General features: G+C 45.5%; 1 protein-coding gene across 1 annotated transcript in view; it reads left to right on the top strand.

Moving 5' to 3' along the window:
• Positions 1 to 19,833, top strand: part of LOC120946810 (pancreatic triacylglycerol lipase-like) — a 33,198-nt gene extending 13,365 nt beyond the window's left edge. Inside the window, exons 5-11 of the mRNA XM_040361527.1 lie at positions 179 to 313; positions 8,336 to 8,444; positions 9,136 to 9,255; positions 11,733 to 11,855; positions 12,700 to 12,818; positions 17,468 to 17,588; positions 19,705 to 19,833. Of these exons, the coding sequence (XP_040217461.1) occupies positions 179 to 313; positions 8,336 to 8,444; positions 9,136 to 9,255; positions 11,733 to 11,855; positions 12,700 to 12,818; positions 17,468 to 17,578 (717 nt within the window). The 3' untranslated portion in view covers positions 17,579 to 17,588; positions 19,705 to 19,833. The remainder of the gene's footprint in view (positions 1 to 178; positions 314 to 8,335; positions 8,445 to 9,135; positions 9,256 to 11,732; positions 11,856 to 12,699; positions 12,819 to 17,467; positions 17,589 to 19,704) is intronic.
• The last annotated feature ends 979 nt before the right edge of the window (positions 19,834 to 20,812 follow it).

Below are 20,812 nucleotides of genomic sequence, written 5' to 3'. Positions count from 1 at the left end.
TGGAGGTCAGGGCTTTGTGAAGGCCACTTGAGTTCCTCTACACTAAACTAGTCAAACCAGGTTTTATGTTGAAGTGTAGGTGGGAAGGTCAAGGGTTCACATACGTTTGGCCATATTGTGTACATACTGTGTACATCAAAGCAAGAAAGTGTAACCAGCCTCTGTTTCTGGTGCTCAGACCCTGTTTCAGGTTGAAGATGTGAACTGCATTGCCGTGGACTGGGCCGGAGGATCCCGCACTACTTATTCCCAAGCTGCTAACAATATCCGCGTTGTGGGGGCAGAAATTGCCTATTTTGTTAACTATTTATCGGTAAGTTTGTGAAGGTTCTTATATTTCCAAGTTATGATATGCTTAGTAGTAGTTGGACTTGTTCTGTGATTTTGAAGATGCTTCATTGCTCATCCAGGTGGCTTCCTAATGAATGTTGATGATTTAACAGTTCAAACCCATTGCCATGTAACTTGAAAATTGGACACCTGCCAGACTTCATGGCAAATCAGAACATGGGGGTTTACAACTTCCTGTTTTTGGATAATCACATTCTGCCTTGAAACATTTAATTTTAATGAAAATATGTTGGTGTAGTGGTGAATTTAAATATTGGTAGGTATTAACCACTTCCATACCAGGCACTTACGCACCTTCCCGCCCAAGCCAATTTTCAGCTTTCAGCACTGTCGCACTTTGAATGGCAATTGCGCGGTCATGCTACACTGTACCCAAACAAAATTGGCGTTCTTTTTTCCCCACAAATGGAGCTTTCTTTTGGTGGTATTTGATCACCTCTGCGTTTTTTTGCGCAACAACTAAAAAAAGACTGAAAATTTAGAAAAAAAAATTATGTTTTAAATTTTTCTGTTCATTTTTTTGTAAATAAGTAAGTTTTCTCTTTCAATTACGGGCACTGATATGGCGGCACTGATGAGATGGCACTGATGGACATCGATGAGGTAGTACTGACGGGCACAGATGAGGTGGCACTGATTGGCGGCACTGGTATGCGGCACTGATGGGCACACATAGGCGGCAATGATGGGCCCACATAAGCGGCACTGATGGGCACTCATGGGCGGCACTGATGGGCACTCGTGGGCGGCACTGATGGGCACTCATGGGTGGCACAGATGGGCACTCATGGGCGGCACTTATGGGTGGCACTGATGGATACTTATGGGTGGCACAGATGGGCACTGATAGGTGGGCACTGGGCATGGATGGACACTGTGGGGTGGCACTGATGGACACTGTGGGGAGGCACTGATTTACCCATGTTGCCAGTCAGTGCCCATTTGTGGGCACTGATTGGCATCTTTTTTATTTTTTAATGCTTTTTTTTTCTGATTTTTTTTTTTGCCCCCCCTTTTTTTTTTGCCCTTCCCTGGTGGTCCAGGGTGGGCTTCCCTGGTGGTCCAGTGTGGCGATCTGAGGGGGGGCTGCGCTGATAAACAATCAGCGCGAACCCCCCTGTCAGGAGAGCCGCCGATCGGCTCTCCTCTACTCGCGTCTGTCAGACGCGAGTGAGGAAGAGCCATCAACGGCTCTTCATGTTTACATCGTGATCAGCCATGGTTGGACACGGCTGATCACGTGGTAAAGAGCCTCCGTGAGAGACTCTTTACCTTGATCGGTGTTGCGGGGTGTCAGACTGACACCCTGCAACAACGATCGCCGCGATGCGCGCCCCCGGGGTGCTCAGAATCCTGAGGACGTCATATGACGTCCAGTCAGAATTCTACAACCACTTTGCCGACGTCAATATGTCATTGGCGGGCGGCAAGTGGTTAAGGTCTGTTGATATTTTGGTGAAGAGGCTCATTCTGAAATCCAATGTTTCCAAAAAACCGAGATCCTTGTAATGACGGCAGTACGTTTGACAGTGTAAAGAGAGTGCCAGATGTATAGTTGAGAATTCTTTTAAATTACATTTTTTATTTCAATATAAAATTGTTCTGAAAATGTTCAATGCATTTTGGGGTCTTTTGCAAGTGGGGGTTGGAAGAAAACTGAACTGAGAACAAGAGTACATTTTTCTATAATGGATTAAGGGCTAGTTTGCTAGTGAAGTAGGCACATTCCATGGTAACTGGGTGCAGGTGACTGGGGTTTGCTAAAAAATATGGGGGAATGTTCCCAGCACTAATTCGAAATGAAAAACACACTTGGATGAATAGTGAAATGTTTTTACCATTACAGAGCCAATTCCAGGGCAGTCAATGTTGTCAAGTAAACAATTGAAATGCCCCCTGTTCAAAAGTCTGCATCCCCTTAGTTCTTAATACTGTGCATTGCCCCCTTTAGCATCAATGACAGTGTGCAGTCTTTTGTAATAGTTGTCTTTGAGGCCCCCAAATTGTTATAGCTGCCCATTCGTCTTGGCAAAATGCCACCAGGTCATGCAAAGTCATGGTCAGCTTGCATGAACCACACGTTTGAGATCTCCACAGAGAGGCTTCATGATATTAAGGTCAGGAGACTGTGATGTGACCACTCCAGAACCTTCACCTTTTTTTGCTGTAACCACTGGAGGTTCAACTTTGCCTTGTGATTGGGAATTTTGTCAAGCTGGAAAGTCCAAGTGTAACGGCTACCCCCTGGTAGTGAGGGGTATCGGCCGTTGGAGACGTCCTTTTCCCTGGCAAGCTGCGATATGCAGGTACCGCCGGTATATCCCATCGAACGCCCTTCCAAGAAACGAGACGTGCTACGTTTGGAGGGTCAAGCAGACTGACTTTATTTGGCATATTTCACCTGCTTATATCTGCTTACAACTGTTACAAGAACAATGACAGTTTCCGCCCTCCCCTTTTCCCAGTAGGGGGCTTCAACACAAACCCCCTGAAACAATGACATCTCCTTGAATTAATCACTTGGCCAGTTTCTAGCCGCTTCGGCACCTCACCCCACTTAACATTTCCTGGCCAGGCACATAGAATTCAATTAACCTTTAAAACAATTATCACTCACACATAATCCCCATCAGCATACACCTCACAGGGGGGCTGTTTACCTGCACACAAAAGAGGGTTCATTAGGTATGCGAAGGGAACATTAGCATTCAACAATGAAAAGATACTTGTCCAATTAACCCTTTGTGCTCAGAATACAATGTGGTAAATCCAACTGTAACAAGTCCTGCAGTTATTATCAATGTCCAGGCAGAATAGTCCATAATCCGTTACACTGCCCCCCTTTTGTGGAACACTTCGGCAGACCCGGATTGATCCTTTTCGGATCAACTTGGGGATGTCCGGTCTGCTGTTAGGGTAAAAGTTCCGTTTGCCTGGACAGTCCGTCGGCCTTCCCATTGGCTTACCAGGTCGGTAGCTGATGGTGACGGTGAAGAATAGAATTCAATTCTGGAACAGTCACTTGCTTTGCTCTCTCAATGGCTCCCAAAACCTGTTGCTGATGCTCTTGGGACAGATACGGCACCACCTGGATGCAAATCCCATTTAATCTTTTGACAATTTCCGCCTGTTTGTGCATTTCAATATTCAAGCCACGGGACATCTCATAATACATGACATAGTGTCGTTGCATCTCTGATTTCTCACTGGCCAACTTGTCACATTCCCATTTTAGACTGTGATATTGTGCCGGATCTACAGTACATGTCGGGGAAGGTAGTCTTACCCGGTTCTCAGCAGCAAGCGGGTTGATTCCAGCAACGCGGGTGGTCCCGGGACAAGCAGCAGCAGGTGTAGGTAAATAAGTCAGAGGGCCAATGTCGTTGCCCAGCACCACCTCGGCAGGTAGGTTGTCCATGATACCAACTGTGGTCTTTCCTGACCCGGCTCCCCAGTCTAAGTGCACACGGGTGGTGGGTACGCGAAATACAGCACCCCCTGCGACCCGGACGGCAACTGTGCGAGTGGACACGTTCTCTGGCTTTACCAGATGTTTTTGAATCAGAGTGATAGTAGTCCCGGAATCTCTTAAGCCTTGTGCTACTTGTCCATTCACTCGTACCTCCTGACGGTGATGCTGACGGTTATCCGGAGAGGCCACTTGTATTGGGTCTGCCTCATACCAAATTCCCAGACATTCCTCAGGGCCCCCCTCGGTCTCCAGGCAGTGGGCCGCAGAGGGACGTGATGGAGTGACCTCTGTGTTGGGTGTTGTGCGTCTCCAGTTGTTATTTGTAGCTCTCAAAGGGCAATAACGAGCAATATGTCCCGTGTCGCTGCAGTGATGGCACGTCACCCTAGGCGAATCCCGGGGGTAGTTGCTAGGCCCCTGAGGACGTGGTGGGACTGGAGCCCGAAACTCTGGGCGTGGGGTGACGGTTGGAGTACGCGGTTCTACCTTCTGAGCCAGCCGCGTCGTACCCTGGCTTACTTTCCTTGTCTCCGCGTACTCATCTGCTAGCCGAGCCGCCTCGTTTAAGTTAGCGGGACGGCAATCTCGTACCCAGTCTTGTATGTCTGCGGCCAGGTCTTGGAAGAAATGTTCCATTAGGAACAGCTGCAATACTTCCTCCCCGGTGTTGGCCTTGCACCCTTGGACCCAAAGGGATGCCACCCTTTGTAACTGGTTGGCCCATTCCATGTGGGAGTCCACAGCCATCTTCTTGGACTCCCGGAAGCGCCGGCGGTAGGCTTCTGGCGTTACGGCATATCGGGTTAGCAGCGCCTTTTTAACTTGCTGATATTGTAAAATATCCTCTGGAGCGAGAGCCCGAAAGGCTTCGTTGGCTTTGCCCGACAATTTCCCCGACAAAATAGTGACCCATTGGTCTGGTGGTACCTGGTGTAGTGAGCACTGCCTCTCAAAGTCCGCCAAATATCCATCGATTTCCTCCTCACTTTCTACAAAAGCTTTAAATGCAGTGAACGGTATTTTCTTTCCTGTAGCAGCGGGTGGGGGGGTAGGAACTGCAGGTGTAATGGGCTGTCTCGCTCTTACCAGTTCCAGTTCTTGTCCCCTCTTCGTTTGTATTTCTTCCCTTGCTTCCCGGAACAGCTGGTTGATTAGTTCCACGGACGTTTCTGGATACAAGGATAATCTCCGCTGTACAATCCCAGTAATTACATCTTCTTCGCTGACCGGTGCAAGGGGCTCCGTTCCTTCCATGGATCTATCCATTTCGTCCAGCCCCAGCAGTTCAGCTATCAGCTCCCTCCGTGGTCTGTTGCTGGCGCTCCTACCACGAATCTCCAATAGATCTTTCAGTGTGGATCTTTTCAGCCTGGCGTACTGCGACTCCATTCAGAACTTGCTCTTTGGATAAAAGGACCATCCCACTACTGCCAACCAATGTAACGGCTACCCCCTGGTAGTGAGGGGTATCGGCCGTTGGAGACGTCCTTTTCCCTGGCAAGCTGCGATATGCAGGTACCGCCGGTATATCCCATCGAACGCCCTTCCAAGAAACGAGACGTGCTACGTTTGGAGGGTCAAGCAGACTGACTTTATTTGGCATATTTCACCTGCTTATATCTGCTTACAACTGTTACAAGAACAATGACAGTTTCCGCCCTCCCCTTTTCCCAGTAGGGGGCTTCAACACAGACCCCCTGAAACAATGACATCTCCTTGAATTAATCACTTGGCCAGTTTCTAGCCGCTTCGGCACCTCACCCCACTTAACATTTCCTGGCCAGGCACATAGAATTCAATTAACCTTTAAAACAATTATCACTCACACATAATCCCCATCAGCATACACCTCACAGGGGGGCTGTTTACCTGCACACAAAAGAGGGTTCATTAGGTATGCGAAGGGAACATTAGCATTCAACAATGAAAAGATACTTGTCCAATTAACCCTTTGTGCTCAGAATACAATGTGGTAAATCCAACTGTAACAAGTCCTGCAGTTATTATCAATGTCCAGGCAGAATAGTCCATAATCCGTTACACCAAGTGCATGCCCAGCTTGAGAAGAATGCACATTGTCTGCCAGTATTTTCTGAAACAATGCTGCATTCATCTTGCCATCAATTTTTAGAAGATTGCATGTGCCTTTAGAGCTCACACACCCCCAAAACATCAGTGAGCCACCACCATGCTTCACAGTGGGGATGGTATTCTTGTCGCTGTAGGCCTTGTTGACCCCTCTCCAACAATATCGCTTATGGTTGTGACGATAAAGCTCTATTTTGGTCTCGTTGCTCCAGATTACAGTGTGCCAGAAGCTGCGAGGTGTGTCAAGTAGATATGTGCATTCCCGTTCATACGAATGTTATTTTCGTACGAAAATGTTAATTTTCGTACCCGCAGAATAATGTGTACATACGAAAAAATTAAAGCACCAAAATACGAAAACGACGGGATTACGAATGAGCCGCATAACGAACAACCGCAAATACGAACGAACGATCTGACGAAAATACGACAAAACGAAAACGGCAAAAGAACGAAAATTACACCTACAACAAAAGATTTGCATTCTGTATCCTGTTTGAATCCCCTCTCTGCTCGTATCCTCAGCCGTATGTTCACACGACATCCACAACAAAAGACCCGCTGTCACACGAACACTCGACCGAAAACACCAAAAGAAAAAGGATCCAAAACACAGAATGCAAATCCCTTGCCACAGATGTAATTTTCGTTTTTTTGAATGGGCAGTGAGTGTAGTTAGTAAAGCAGCTTCTCTTTTGTGCTGAGTAGTACAGTAAAGCCAAATAAACTTTTCTGTGGATTTTCATCTGAAGGGAGATCAGTTGGCCAGACTTTTGAACCCAAAAATGGTTTTCTGATGGAGTTTAAAAACGAACAAATTTTCTGAGAACGAACGGAAAACGATCGTTTTTATGTTTGTTGTTAAAAAAGTCTGACCAAGTGTATGGGGCTTAACAATCGTTAATATGGATGAGCCGCGTGTTGAAAGTGCCGCGAATCCCACGATATATTTACCAAAGTACAAAATGATGAAAATCCTTTTTCTGTTCGTATCTTCAGTCGCATGCCCACATGACATCCACAACAAATTGTCATAGATGTCACACGAACACACGACCGAAAACACGAACAGAAAAAGGAATCCAAAACACAGAATGCAAATCATTGACGAAAATTCACGAAAATTATTGTCTAACAAGTAACGAACATGAATTAAACAGAATAACGAACCATCCCGTTTATTTATGTACGAAAATAAAACGGTAACGAAAATACCAAACGATCGGAATACGGAAAAATCTCGTCGTACGAAAAACGAACGGGAACGAACAGGAAAACGGGCGTCTTACGAAAAACGAACGGAAACGAACCTACAGAACAATACGAAACAGAACAAAAAAAAACGAAAAAAAATTCTGTGCACATGTCTAGTGTCAAGGTGTTGAGCATATTGTAACTGGGTTTTTTTGTAGCATCAGCACAGTAAAGGCTTTTTTCTGACAACTCGACCATTCAATTAATTTTTGTTAAATTATCGTCGTATTGTGCTCCTTGAAACAACCACACTATCTTTTTCCAGAGCAGCATGCGTTTCTCCTGAGTTTACCTGTGGGTTTTTCTTTATATCCCAAAAAATTCTTCTGGCAGTTGTGGCTGAAATCTTTTCTGGTCTACCTGACCTTGGATTGGTATTAAGAGATCCTCAAATTACTGTACTGACTGGCATATTCAAGGTTTTGGCTATCTTTGATATCCTTACCATCTTTATAAAGTTCCATTGCCTTGCTATGCAGGTCTTTTGACAGTTCTTTTTCTGCTCCCCATTGCTCCGTATTCAAGCCTGCTCAGTGCATACACATGAGAGCTTACAAACAAATTGACTATTTATACACAGACACTAATTGCAATTTAAAAAGCGACAGAGGTGGAAAATTAACCTTGTGTTTCTGTACCAAGGCTAAATATTCCAGGGTATGTAAACATTTGATCGGGGCCATTTGCATGATTTCTGTTGTCATGATTTAAAAAGGAGCCAAACAACTACAGTATGTGATAATAATTGGCTTCATGTTATCGCTATCCTTAAATAAAAGACAGTTTTTTGGCACGATCGGTTATATTTTTAATATCAATGCCAAACTGTCAAGTTTTCTGCCAGGGCATGCATGTTTACACATGGAAGAGAAGGGTTTCATGCTTTTTTTTAACCTTTCAGTAAGTGACAATTTTTATTATCACAATTGCATGTTGAAGCAACATGAAAATACCCTTTTCCTGCTGTACATTACTTTTTGCTTTTTTCCAATTTTGGCTTTGGGTACATGTGCCCCATGGCAATGTCCAGCTTTCTATATCTACTTTTTTTTTTAAATACTTTGCTAATCCTTAATTTTATTACTATTAGCAGAAAATGTCCTTGAATTGAAATAAGCTGTTTCTTTTAGAACGCTTTTATACCTTTTCATATTTCTAATTTCTTATTAGGAAAAGCTTGGATATTCTCCTTCCAAAGTCCATGTGATCGGACACAGTCTGGGGTCACACGCTGCTGGAGAGGCCGGGAAGAGAATGAAAGGCATTAGCCGAATCACAGGTGACAACTGATGGGGGGGGGGGGGGCTACACAGACAGGATAACACAGTGTAAACCCTTTTACATGTTCTGTTGTGGTATTCTGACCTTAATGCACGCCTTACAGCATTTTTTCAACCAAATTTCACAGCATGTTTATCATACTTAGCTGCAATCAGGGTGCCTGGGCACCTAATACTTTAATCCAAATATGGTCCCAGGACTCCACAAATGGAACCCAACAGAATCAATAATATAATAGTGAATGTCACCACCAAAACCTACTGATCCAACAAGCAAATAAATGTAGGTGGGAACCTACCGTAGTTGAGGGTTGAAGTGCCATTCTTAACTTCTGACACTGTGTGCGAACGGAGCAGCGGCTGCCTGCTGATGCTGAGACTTAGTTGCTTGCTGCAGAGAGAAGAGAGTAGGAACAAAAGTGGCTGGGCGCCATAGGCAGCAGGGTGCCTTAGGTGGCTGCCTAGTTTGCCTAGTGGTTAGTAATCTCTTCACTTTCGACATGGGACTAGCATGCCACAAAAATCTGACGTTCTGTCGTCCGAAAATCAAAGCGTGTTTACATGGCTTAAGATAATGTGTCCTCGAGGGGGTGGGGTCTCATGGATCAGAGGGACTGTACGGTCAGTATATGAGGATGTTAATAAGGAAATGTGTGGAAATCTCATATTGTATGCTTCCTATCTGGGCAGGTCTGGATCCCGCTGAGCCATACTTCCAGAACACACCCGCAGAGGTCAGGTTGGATCTGACGGATGCTACATTCGTTGATGTCATCCACACCGATGCTGGAGATATCCTGACCAACTTGGGTCAGTATTACTAAACAATTGTAATGATAAAAAAAAAAAAAAAAAAATCAGGATAATGTGCGTGTAGAGAGTGTAATTCCCGTGCATGCAAATCATTATTGACCACTTAATGTCCGAAGAGGAGTGCCATGGGAACCAGAAGAATCGTCTATGCTGGGGGAAGCAGTGGTGACAGGATCTTGGACCCATTATCACTGAAGAACAGCACAGTAGGAAGTAGTAGCAGCAATAGTAATAGATTAGTAGCAGGTAGTTGTAGATACAGTGTAGTAGTAGTAGTAGGTAGTAGTAATACTAGAAGTGGTAGAATAGTTGTAGGTAGTAGGTAATAGTAGAGTAGTAGTAGTAGTAGTAAAAAGCCTTGTACACACAGCTGGTTTTCCCGACGGGAAAACTGCGACGGAGCTTTGGTCGGGAATCCCGGCCGTGTGTATGCTCCTCGCAGTTTTTTTGACAAGAAAACTGGCCAAAAACCACCGGACAAAAAAAGAGAACCTGCTCTCTTTTTTCCCCCCTGGTGGTTTATGGCAGTTTTCCTATGGGAAAAACTGCGATGGAGCATACTCACGGCCGGGATTCCCGACCAAAGCTCCATCGCAGTTTTCCTGTCGGGAAAACCGGCCGTGTGTAGGGGTAAAGACTGACCAAGCAGGTTCTCAGCTTTCCCTTCAGGATTTCCGATGGGAACTTTACCCGTCGGAAATCCTGCACGTGTGTACTAGGCAAAAGAGTAGTCGTAGTAGGTAAAAGGTAGTACCGTGTTTCCCCGAAAATAAGCCTGGGCCTTATATTAATTTTGCCAAAAAAAGACAGAGTAGGGCTTATTTTCAGGGTGGGTCTTACCATGTAATGTGCTGTCTTCTCTCCCCCTCTCTCTCCCTGCCTGACAAGAATCTCCAGTGTGAACAGAGATAAAATGCTTGTAAAATCCTATAATACACTCTATTACAGTATTATATAATGTACAATGTGTGTGTTTCTGTAATATAATTGTAGCACCTGGTTACTTAAAAGGTAGTGGGCTGTGGGCTGTCTATTGTTGCTGGGGTGTAGTTCCTACCTCAGGGCGATGGGTGGCAGCAGTGGAGTCGAGGTTTGGGCGCTCTTCCCCAGCAGCCAATCAGGATGGTTGAGCCTCGCTGTGCATGCTGGGGGAGGGTATTTAGGGGGCAGACGTCATTGTTCTGGGTTCTTCTTCGGAGCGTGGCACCCACCTTTAGGGTGACTGTGCATCACGGCGCCCTGGCGAAATGGCCTTCCAGGCCGTGGTGCACGCGCCACGTGCCACGTTCATGGTTCCGGGACCATTTAAGATGTGGCAGGGGGCCCAGTAGTCGTCTGGGTTCCCAATTCTGAGGATCCCAAGCGAGATAGCTGTTCGGTGGGGAGTCCATCTGAGGAGAGCCAAAGAAAGTTTGGCGATCCAATAGGGTCTCGACAAACCACCGGGGATCAAGGTAGCCGGACACTGAGAGGCTGGCCACCTGTCAGTCGGTACCTGAAAACTATCTGAAGGAGATCCAGGCTAATTCTATCAAGGAGGATCATCTCCGTAATCACAATCACAGAGAGGGCCTGTGGCAGAGGCTTTTCCCTGAGTCCATTTCAGGAGGGTCTGTGGCAGAGACTTTTCCTTCCAGTTCGAGCGATACCCTGGCTGCCAGGTCAGTGAGAGTGGGCATGTCCGGGTACGCTATGCCCACTCTGGCTGGAGTGGTGAGGAATACAAAGTTTTGTTGGGAGCAGGACTGTTTCCCTATTGTTACGCCTGAGTCTGCTATTTCTCCTTCTACTTCACCTCTACTCTTCATCACAAGTTTTAATGTTTTTACCCGGCTGGGTAATAAAGAGCACAGCAAAAGACGCCTGTCGTGGACATTCAATTGCTGCTACATTCACCATACACCCTAGGCTGGTGGAAGAGCCACGAGGTAACATGCTGCCCAAAACCAACTAGCAGCTCCTCCAGGGGTAGTGCTACATAATTGTGCCAAATACCTTCATTATAGCGCCGTTCTGCACTTCTGTGACCCGCCGGAGCTCTCTTCCCCGCAGTTATATTAGAGAAACACACACATTGTACATTATATAATACTGTAATAGAGTGGATTATAGGATTTTACAAGCATTTTTTAACTAGGGCTTATTTTCTGGGTAGGGCTTATATTGCAGCCCTCCTGGAAAATAACGGTAGGTCTTTTTTTCGGGGTAGGTCTTATTTTCGGGAATAGACAGTAGTAGTGCAGTAGTAGTAGGTAGTAGTAGTAGTAGAGTAGTAGTAGGTAGTAGTAGAGTAGTAGTAGGTAGTAGTAGTGATAGAAAAATAGTAGGCAGTGGTACTGTGCAGTTTAGTACTTGCAGACTATGGGAAAAGTTCACTTCTACCAGAGAGTTTACTCTATCTTTACTTCCCACCTTCTTATACAAATATATCCTACATGTATTACATTGTACTGCCATGAAATTGTATCTTGCAGGTTTGGGGATGAGTCAGGTCATCGGTCATGTGGATTTCTTCCCCAATGGTGGTGTGGACATGCCTGAATGTCAGTCCTACAAGAATGTTGAATTTACCAAAGAAGAAATCTTGAGTGATCCAAGTAAGTCATTGGCATAACAGGTCTGTAACATGCAGAGTACACATAGTGGATGAATGATGGTAGTGGTAGCGTGCTTTGAGGGTCAGTCCACTCAGAACTGATACAGTATGTCAGTGTTTGGTAGGTGCTGAAAACCAATCACAGTCTGTATCTCTCGGAGATTTCATTAGTGAAATCCCTTTGCTGTGTTCTCAGCTTTGCACACCTACTGTGCCTATTATGAGTAGTTTCCACCATCTCAGAACTGAGTTCCCGACACTGCACACTTGATGTACCCATAATGAGGGGGTCCTAGATCTGCCCACCTGTTGTGCCCATTGTGAGGGGTTCGCACCATCCCTGTGTTGAGTTCCCAGGTCTGAGGCCCCGTACACACGACCGAGTTTCTAGGCAGAATTCAGCCAGAAACTTGAGGAAGCCGACGAGTTCCTCGTCGAGCCAAATAGAGAACATGTTCTCTATTTCCTCGTTGTTCGATGAGGAAAGTTGGCTCGCCGAGATCCTCGGCGGCTTCACACAGAACTCGACGAGCAAAACGATGAGTTTTGCCCGTCGAGTTCCTCGGACGTGTGTACGGGGCCTTAGAGTGCCCAGTGTGGGTGGGTGAACCTTATCTTCTTCCTGCTTCTCCTCCCTTTCTTATATGCCCCCCCCCCCTCATTTTTTTCTCATGTTATGATCAGGGAACTCAGACAGCAGTACAAACCTGGCAGAGGGTCTAACCTTTCCCCACTCTATTAGAAAACTCAAAAATATGTAATAAATGTTAATACATAATAATGATAATAATTAATAATCTGCCTGGAGTTTAGTGTTAACCTATTTCTGTCTGAACTTTTTCCAGCAACATATGCCTCCCTCTTGTGTAACCATGATGCTGCCAAAGTATATTACCTCCATAGTATCACCAATCCGAGCGCCTATGTCAGCTATCCCTGCAGCAGCTGGGAGAATTACATGGCGGTAAGTTCCTGTTACTAGGCTAAAGGGAGACGTGGGGTGTTGGGTAAAAACCGTAGACTCCTGAAATCACAAAATCAATAAACGCATTTTATCTTTCTCTGCCTCCGAGTACCTGACACCTTCTCTGCTCTACATCATACCAACAGCTCAGCATACATACAGCAAGGTCCTGATGGGACACATTAGATTGTAAGCTCCTATAGTGCAGAGACTGATGGGACTGTCTCACTGTTCTCTGTACAACACTTATAGCTAGATTCAGGTAGCCGGGCGCATCTTTGAGGCGGCATAGCGTATCGTATTTACGATACGCCGCCGTAAGTCAGAGAGGCAAGTAGTGTATTCACAAAGCACTTGCCTCCTAAGTTAGGGCGGCGTAGCGTAAATGGGGCCGGCGTAAGCGTGCCTAATTCAAATGAGGATGAGGGGGCGTGTTTTATGTAAATGATTGGTGACCCGACGTGATTGACGTTTTTTACGAACGGCGCATGCGCCGTCCGTGTACATATCCCAGTGTGCATTGCTCCAAATCACGCCGCAAGGACATATTGGTTTCGACGTGAACGTAAAAATTTCAAATTTCGACGCGGGAACGACGGCCATACTTAACATTGACTAGGCCAGCTATTTGTTCGACTAACTTCACGCCGGAAAAAGGCGTACGTAAACGACGTAAAAAAAATGCGCCGGGCGCACGTACGTTTCTGAATCGGCGTATCTAGTTATTTGCATATTCTACGCCGAACTCAACGGAAGCGCCACCTAGCGGCCAGCCTAAATATTGCACCTTAAGATACGACGGCGTAGGAGACTCACGCCGCTCGTATCTTAGCCTAATTTAAGCGTATCTGGTTTCCAGAATCCGCTTACATTTAGGACGGCGTAGATTCAGAGTTACGACGGCGTATCTACTGATACGCCGGTGTAAAGCTACCTGAATCTGGCTAATAGAGTTATATACAGTAAATGTGGTGGGGACATTGGAGTGTGAGCTCCTTTGGGACAGAAAATTTTGAAAACGGCTCAATGTTTTCTGTATAGCACTGTGAATGCTATATAAATGTAAATTAATAATAGGTGGGACATTAGAACGTAAGCTTCTAATAGTGTGTGACTGTGGTGGGATTTTAGAGCGTAAGCTTCTCTGGTACAGCGACTGATATGACTGGCTCAGTGTTCTCTGTACAGCACTGCAGTATATGTCAGAGCTATATAACTGTATAATAATGGAGTGTGATTATGTTGGGACATTAGAGTGTAAGCTCTTCTGGCACAGAGACTGATGTGACTGGCTCAGTGTACAACACTGCAGTATATATCAGAGCTAAATAAATGTATAATTACAGTATGTGAATGTGATGGGGACATTAGAGTGTAAGCTCTTCTGGCACAGAGACTGATGTGACTGGCTCTGTGTTCTGTGTACAACACTGCAGTATATATCAGAGCTAAATAAATGTATAATTACAGTATGTGAATGTGATGGGGACATTAGAGTGTAAGCTTCTCTGGTACAGAGCCTGATGTGACTGGATCAGTCTTCTCTGTACAGCACTATGAAATATATCAGTGAAATATACAGTAAAGGCAGTGGCTGCCCATCCATAGGGGGAGCAAGAGCAAGGGCGTGTATCTACATGCAGGGACCCGGATGCATGGATTGCAATGTTTTTTTTTTAAGCACATGATTAGAGCCTGGTGCCGCATACACACGACCGTTTTTCGCGATGTGAAAAACGACATATTTTTTTTTATGTCATTAAAAACATTCGTGTGTAGGCTCCAGAGCATTTTTCGCGACTTTAAAAATGGGCATTAAAAATTTAGAACATGCTCTAAATTTTCACGTCGTTTTTAACGTTGTCGTTTTTAATATCGTAAAAAATGGTCGTGTGTGGGATTTAACGACGTGAAAATAACGCGCATGCTCAGAAGCAAGTTTCTGGTAAAACTAGCGTTCGTAATGGAGATAGCACATTCATCACGCTGTAACAGACTGAAAAGCACGAAGACTGAAAAGCGCGATTCAGCAAAAGCAGCCCCAAGGGTGGTGCCATCCGAATGCTACTTCCCCTTTATAGTGCCGTTGTACGTGTTGTACGTCACCGCGCTTTGCTAGAGCATTTTTTTTTCACAATCGTGTGTAAGCAAGGCAGGCTTAACAATAATCGGGTTGAAAAAAACTTTGTTTTTTCTAGACCATTAAAAACGATCGTATGTACACGGCATGAGACTCTGATGCCTCGTACAGACGAGGGGACATGTCCGATGAAAACGGTCCACAGACCGAAATCACACCATCAAGCCGAAATCCCCGCGGAGAGAGAACGCGGTGACGTATACGACACCGACGTTCTCTGACGCGGAAGGTCAAAGCTTCCACGCATGCGTCGAATCATTTCGACATCATGCGCGGGTTCTCGGGCCAGCGGACATGTCCGATGAGTCATACTGACCATCGGAAAATTGTCCGGTCGGCCCTACACACGACCGAACATGTCCGCGGACCAGTTTCAGCAGACATGTTCGGTCATGTGTACGAGGCCTAATTGGCTTAAAAAAAGTGGTGGGTTTGGAGCGCAGAACACTTGTGTGACAATAGCAAATTAATATTCGCTATAGTATTCCTTATTCTCCTCCTGGCCAATCAGGAAGCAGTTCCTGAGACACGATTGGCCAGGAAGACTTAGGATTCCTGGCCAATCGGGTCTCAGTCAGGATGCACTTCCTGTTCAGCCTGGAGAACAAGCAATGGCCCGGAGCGAAGACCTGTCTGACCTGCCTCCTTCCTTAGGTAAGGAGGCCTCTGATTGCCACCACATTCCCGTCCATCTCCCGCAGAGAGGGGGGGGGGTTGATGTGGATCGCTGCACTGGCGTTGGTTTGCTGCCCCCCCCAAAAAAATATTGAGCACAAGCCACACTGAGTAGATGTTTAATTAACACTGCATCACCTGCATATGAACCAGTTCTCGGGGGCTAAGACCTGTAGTATATAGCCATGGTGCCATAATCTTTCAAATTTACCCAGCCAACCTCTACGTTGGTATACGTACTTTTGAAAAAGGAGTGTGTTGCCCATGTGAGTTACCTACTGCTGAGGGGAAGGGGAGCCAGATGTTTTCCATTGCAGCAGCAATACTCAATGGGCTTGAAAAAGAGCACGAGTAAAGGCCACCTGGGTATATTCATCCAAAATTATGTTTTTAGGAATGCTCAATAAGCTGTATTTGGGGTCAAGGGGTACCTTGGTCTGGAATTTCTTGTTAAGGGTACCCATAACTTCTGTCAGGAATTGGTGGCACTTAGGACACCTCCATAGGAGATAGATAAGGTCTCCCCTATCTCTTTAATATCTATAACATATAGGCTCTGCAGAAGGGGTCAAGTCCTGGGGGAAAAAAGTGTGGGAACTCCCACCCAAGATCCACTCCCCCACCAAAAAATAAATAAATGATACGCTCATATGCATAATTACTAAACCGCATGATTTTTTTTTTCCGATCCACTGTACCTTAGTAATCCTTTATGTTACTGGCCGCTTCCTGTATATGGATTCATAGGGTAGTGTGCGGGTATTCCGTCACTTCCTCGATGCCGCAATGTCTCCTGGGAGCTTTTGTCATTGTTCTTAGGAGACATTGCGGAGGTCTGCCGCGAGTTATCGCGGGATTTAGAAAGAAGCAAGTTCTACACGATGAATCCATATACAGGAAGCGGCCAGTAACATAAAGGATTACTAAGGTTTGCCTGCCCCTGACAGTGAGTCGAGCTGGGCATCGCCGCTTAGTGAAGGATTGGCTCGGGCGGCTCGGCTGCTCTAGTCCTGCAAAGGGAACTGAGTTCCTGCTGTGAAAAAAGTACAAAAGCTCCGTTCCCACACGTTCCCGCCGGACTTGAGCCCTGCTCTGCAGTCACTCCCATATGGTGGAGCTTGGTTGGAGTGTAATGTGCTCTCAGAATTACCGTATTTATCAGGGTATTGCGCGCTCCGGCGTATAGCGCGCACCCCTAATGTGGACCCGCAATTCCTGTAGAAAAACATTTTAGTACTTACAGTTTTGGTGTCTTGCGCGGCGTCCATCGGCGGCCTCGTCGGGTCCGGCGTCCGTCTGCGGCTTCGGTGGTGTCCTCCCAGCTTCTCCCACGCTGTCTCGCCGTTGAATCGCCAGGCTCGGCTTCGCTCGTGCTCACGCTCTGTGACGTTTATGCGTGAGCATGAGCGAAGCCGAGCCTGGCCGAATGTAGCCGAGTGTACTGCACTCGGTATATGTCGGCGCAGGCATTCAAACTGAGCACGGGAAGCGGGTATTGGCGTATATCGCGCACCCACGATTTTCCCCTTATTTTAAGGGGAAAAAAGTGTGCGGTATATGCCGATAAATACAGTATATAGAGTTGGGATAATCTCTGCGAGGAAATCATAGAACTTGTTACCACATCTTGTAACGCCTCCTCCCATTGGTCCCCTGATAGTGGACCTACTTCCCTCCCCCATCTCTGAAGTGTCCCAGTAGGGTGTGCATCCAGAAAATCATTCAGCAGCATGCCACAGACAGTACCATATTTACTTAGTGAAGTGTACAGCCAAACACACTTTTGTAGGTTAGAGATTAACTTAATTTATTAATTTGCTTTGTGGTGTTACAGGGCAACTGCAGGTCGTGCCCCAGTTCCGGCTGTCCCAAGATGGGTCACTACGCCGATACCTACAGAGGTGTCACCAATTCCAGCCAAGTCTTTTATCTCAGGACGGTGTAATGATAAACTGGTAAGTAATGCAAGTAGAGCTATGGGCACCCATAAAAAAAAAGATATGTACTACAGAAATTAATTATAAGTCCATCTTTACTTACAGTTTTCTCAAATACCTGACGGCGGCCGTGATGTCCGACGACCTCACGCAATCGCAGGCATGAGAGCCAGAACAGTGATGTGTGTAAACACACAAATCCCTATTCTGTCAGGAGAGGAGAGACAGATCGTGTGTTCCTACTAGCTAGGAGCAGCGATCTGGCTCCTCCTCTAGTAAGTCACATGCCCCTACAGAAACACCTAGCAGGGAACACATTTAACCCCTTGATTTCCCCCTAGTGCTAACCCCTTCCAGTGACATTTACACAGTAATCAGTACATTTTTATAGCACTGATGGCTGTATAAATGTCAATGGTCCCAAAAATGTGTCAAAAGTGTCCAAACTGTCTGCCGCAATGTCACAGTACCGCTAAAAATCGCTGATCACTGCCATTACTAGTAAAAAAAACAATAAAAATACCATAAGTCTATTCTCTATTTTGTACGCTATAACTTTTGCGTAAACCAATCAATATACGTTTATTGCGATTTTATTTACCAAAAATATGTAGAACACATATCAGTCTAAAACTGAGGAAGAATTTTTTAGGGGGGGATATTTATTATAGCAAGAAAGTACAAAATATAGCTTTCTTTCTAAATTGTCAGTCTTTTTTTGTTTATAGCGCAAAAAATAAAAAACGCAGAGGTGGTCAAATACCACCAAAAGAAAGTTCTATTTGTGGGGAAAAAAAATGTTTTATTTGGGTACAATGTCGTATGACCATGCAATTGTCAGTTAAAACGACGCAGTGCCGTATTGCAAAAAATGGCCTGGGAGAAATTCTTCTGGTCCAAACAACTTGGGTACAACCAGTCTGCTGGGTTTTACTTGTGATTATTGCTAGCGGTTGCTATGGCCGTTAGCAATAATCACTGTCTTTTCCCGGGGTGGGTATGGCTCCCCGCCCGGGAGGGTGTGGCTCCCCGCCCCCACCGGAATAATACAATATCTTGTCAGGTGGGATTCCCCTGTCAGCACTGTCTATGTTAATGGGGGAATCATGTAACCTGTAGTTGCAGGAAAGAAATTCACACCATCTATGACCTGCCTAATGCCATGTACACACGGTTGGAATTTCTGACAAGAAAAGTTCGATGTGAGCTTTTGGTTTGGAAATTCCGACCGCGTGTAGGCCCAATCTGACTTTTTCTGTCGGAATTTCCGACAGCAAAAATTTGAGAGCTGGATTTTCTGAGATACGTTACGCCGCCGTACCTTACCTGGCTTTGGTTCGAATCCATAAAGTTACGGCGGCGTAGTGTATCTCAAGCAGCGTAATGACGCGGAATTCAAGTTGGGCGGGTAGGGGGCGTGTTTCATTTAAATGAAGCGCGTCCCCGCGCCGAACGAACTGCGCATGGGCCGTCCCTAAATTTCCTGCCGTGCATTGCGCTAAATGACGTCGCAAGGACTTCATTGGTTTTGACCTGGACATAAATTACGTCCATCCCAATTCACGAACGACTTACGCAAAAAAAAAAAATTCAAATGAAACGCGGGAACGACGGCCATACTTAACATGGCAAATCTAACTATACGCCGCAAAACAGCAGCTTTAACTATACGCCGGAAAAAGCCGACTAGAGACGACGTAAGAGAATGCGACGGCCGCTCGTACGTTGGTGGATCGTCAGAAATAGCTAATTTGCATACTCGACACGGAAAACGACGGGAACGCCACCCAGCGGACGCCGAAGTATTGCATCTAAGATCCGAAGGAGTACGAAGCTGTACGCCTGTCGGATCTAACCCAAATGCCGTCGTATCTTGGTTTGAGGATTCAAACTAAAGATACGACGCGGGTAATTTGAAAGTACGCTGGCGTATCAGTAGATACGCCGGCGTACTCTCTTTGTGGATCTGCCCCCTGTGGTCATGAGCCTTTAAACAAATTTTTGGGTGTTCCCCTCCCTGAAATCTGTGTTATATTGCAATGCTGCTACTATTGTTATTTTCTTGTTTTACCGTGATTTTGGTTGGTTGATTAACAGCTGAAAGTTTAATAGATCTATTTGTATTTATTTTCAGATAAAAACACAATCGACCACAGACCAGGAACCGTTTTCAAAAGGCATCTGAGTTTTACTAAGAAATAAATCTTATTCTGTGAAATCAGTGTCTTGTGATCTGTGTCAAAAATAAATGTTTAAAGCTGAAGTTTAATCTCCTTAACTGGCCTTCACTGGTCTGTCCTCCATGAACATGCTAATTAAAATATTAATTATAAACTTTCTATTATTTCTATTATATACCTTATTTTAGATCCCATGACATCATCACTTGGGGTTTGTGGTAGTCTATGCAGTGCAGGCAGATCATGGCTGGTGGGAGGGGCTGGCAGGGTGTTATACATAGCGCCCTATAAATGGGGGGATCACGCCCACTGGGCTCTTGTGTTCTCATGGCTAAAGCATGCATAGCTCCCAACTGTCCCTGATTTGGAAGAAAGTCCCTCTGTCCATCTTTCCTCCTCATTTGTCCCTCATTTTGGTCTGATCTATATAGATGTATATAAAATGCACTTTTTATCTTTCAAAAAGTGTTTCTCAGCGCTAAACCTTTCATCTGATTTCTAAATTACTGCATTTGTAAATTTTAAAAGCCAATATAAAGAAATAATAGTTTTTTATGGGTCTAACAAATATTTTTTTTGTTTAGTTCTTCTTTAAGGGGGCCTGGCGGGGGGGGGGGGGGGTCTTATGTCTACATACTTTTGCTAATAGGTGCCCCTCTATCCCATTTAAAAAACTTGGGTTGTATGAGCTGTGGAATTCTTCTACTTGTCACTATTGGGAATCCAGCCACGAGAAATGCCATGCAGTCCTTGCTGGAGTGCATGTAGATAGGAAATGGCAGCCGCTGTGTCCTTAACAACATGATTCATCTGCTGTCAGCGGGTTTTCCGTTGACAGCAGAATGTAAACAATTGTATTTATTTTTGTCACCGGGTGTGTGGGTGCCCATTTCCTTAGTTTATTTATCAGCCTCCCTCCGCTAAATAATTTAAGGGGTGGGGCCACTCCATGATGTCACTGGGTTATGACATCACTGACACAGGCATTTCCTAATCGGTTACATCATAAGTGGGTAGGGTCAGACCACACTGGCTAAAAGACCAAATTCAGAGAGTAGTGGT

This window comes from Rana temporaria, chromosome 8 (genome assembly GCF_905171775.1).
Source record: "Rana temporaria chromosome 8, aRanTem1.1, whole genome shotgun sequence".
Lineage (NCBI taxonomy): Eukaryota > Metazoa > Chordata > Amphibia > Anura > Ranidae > Rana > Rana temporaria.
The sequence above is the reverse complement of the archived record's forward strand: the minus strand, read 5'-3'. Positions and strand labels throughout refer to the sequence as shown.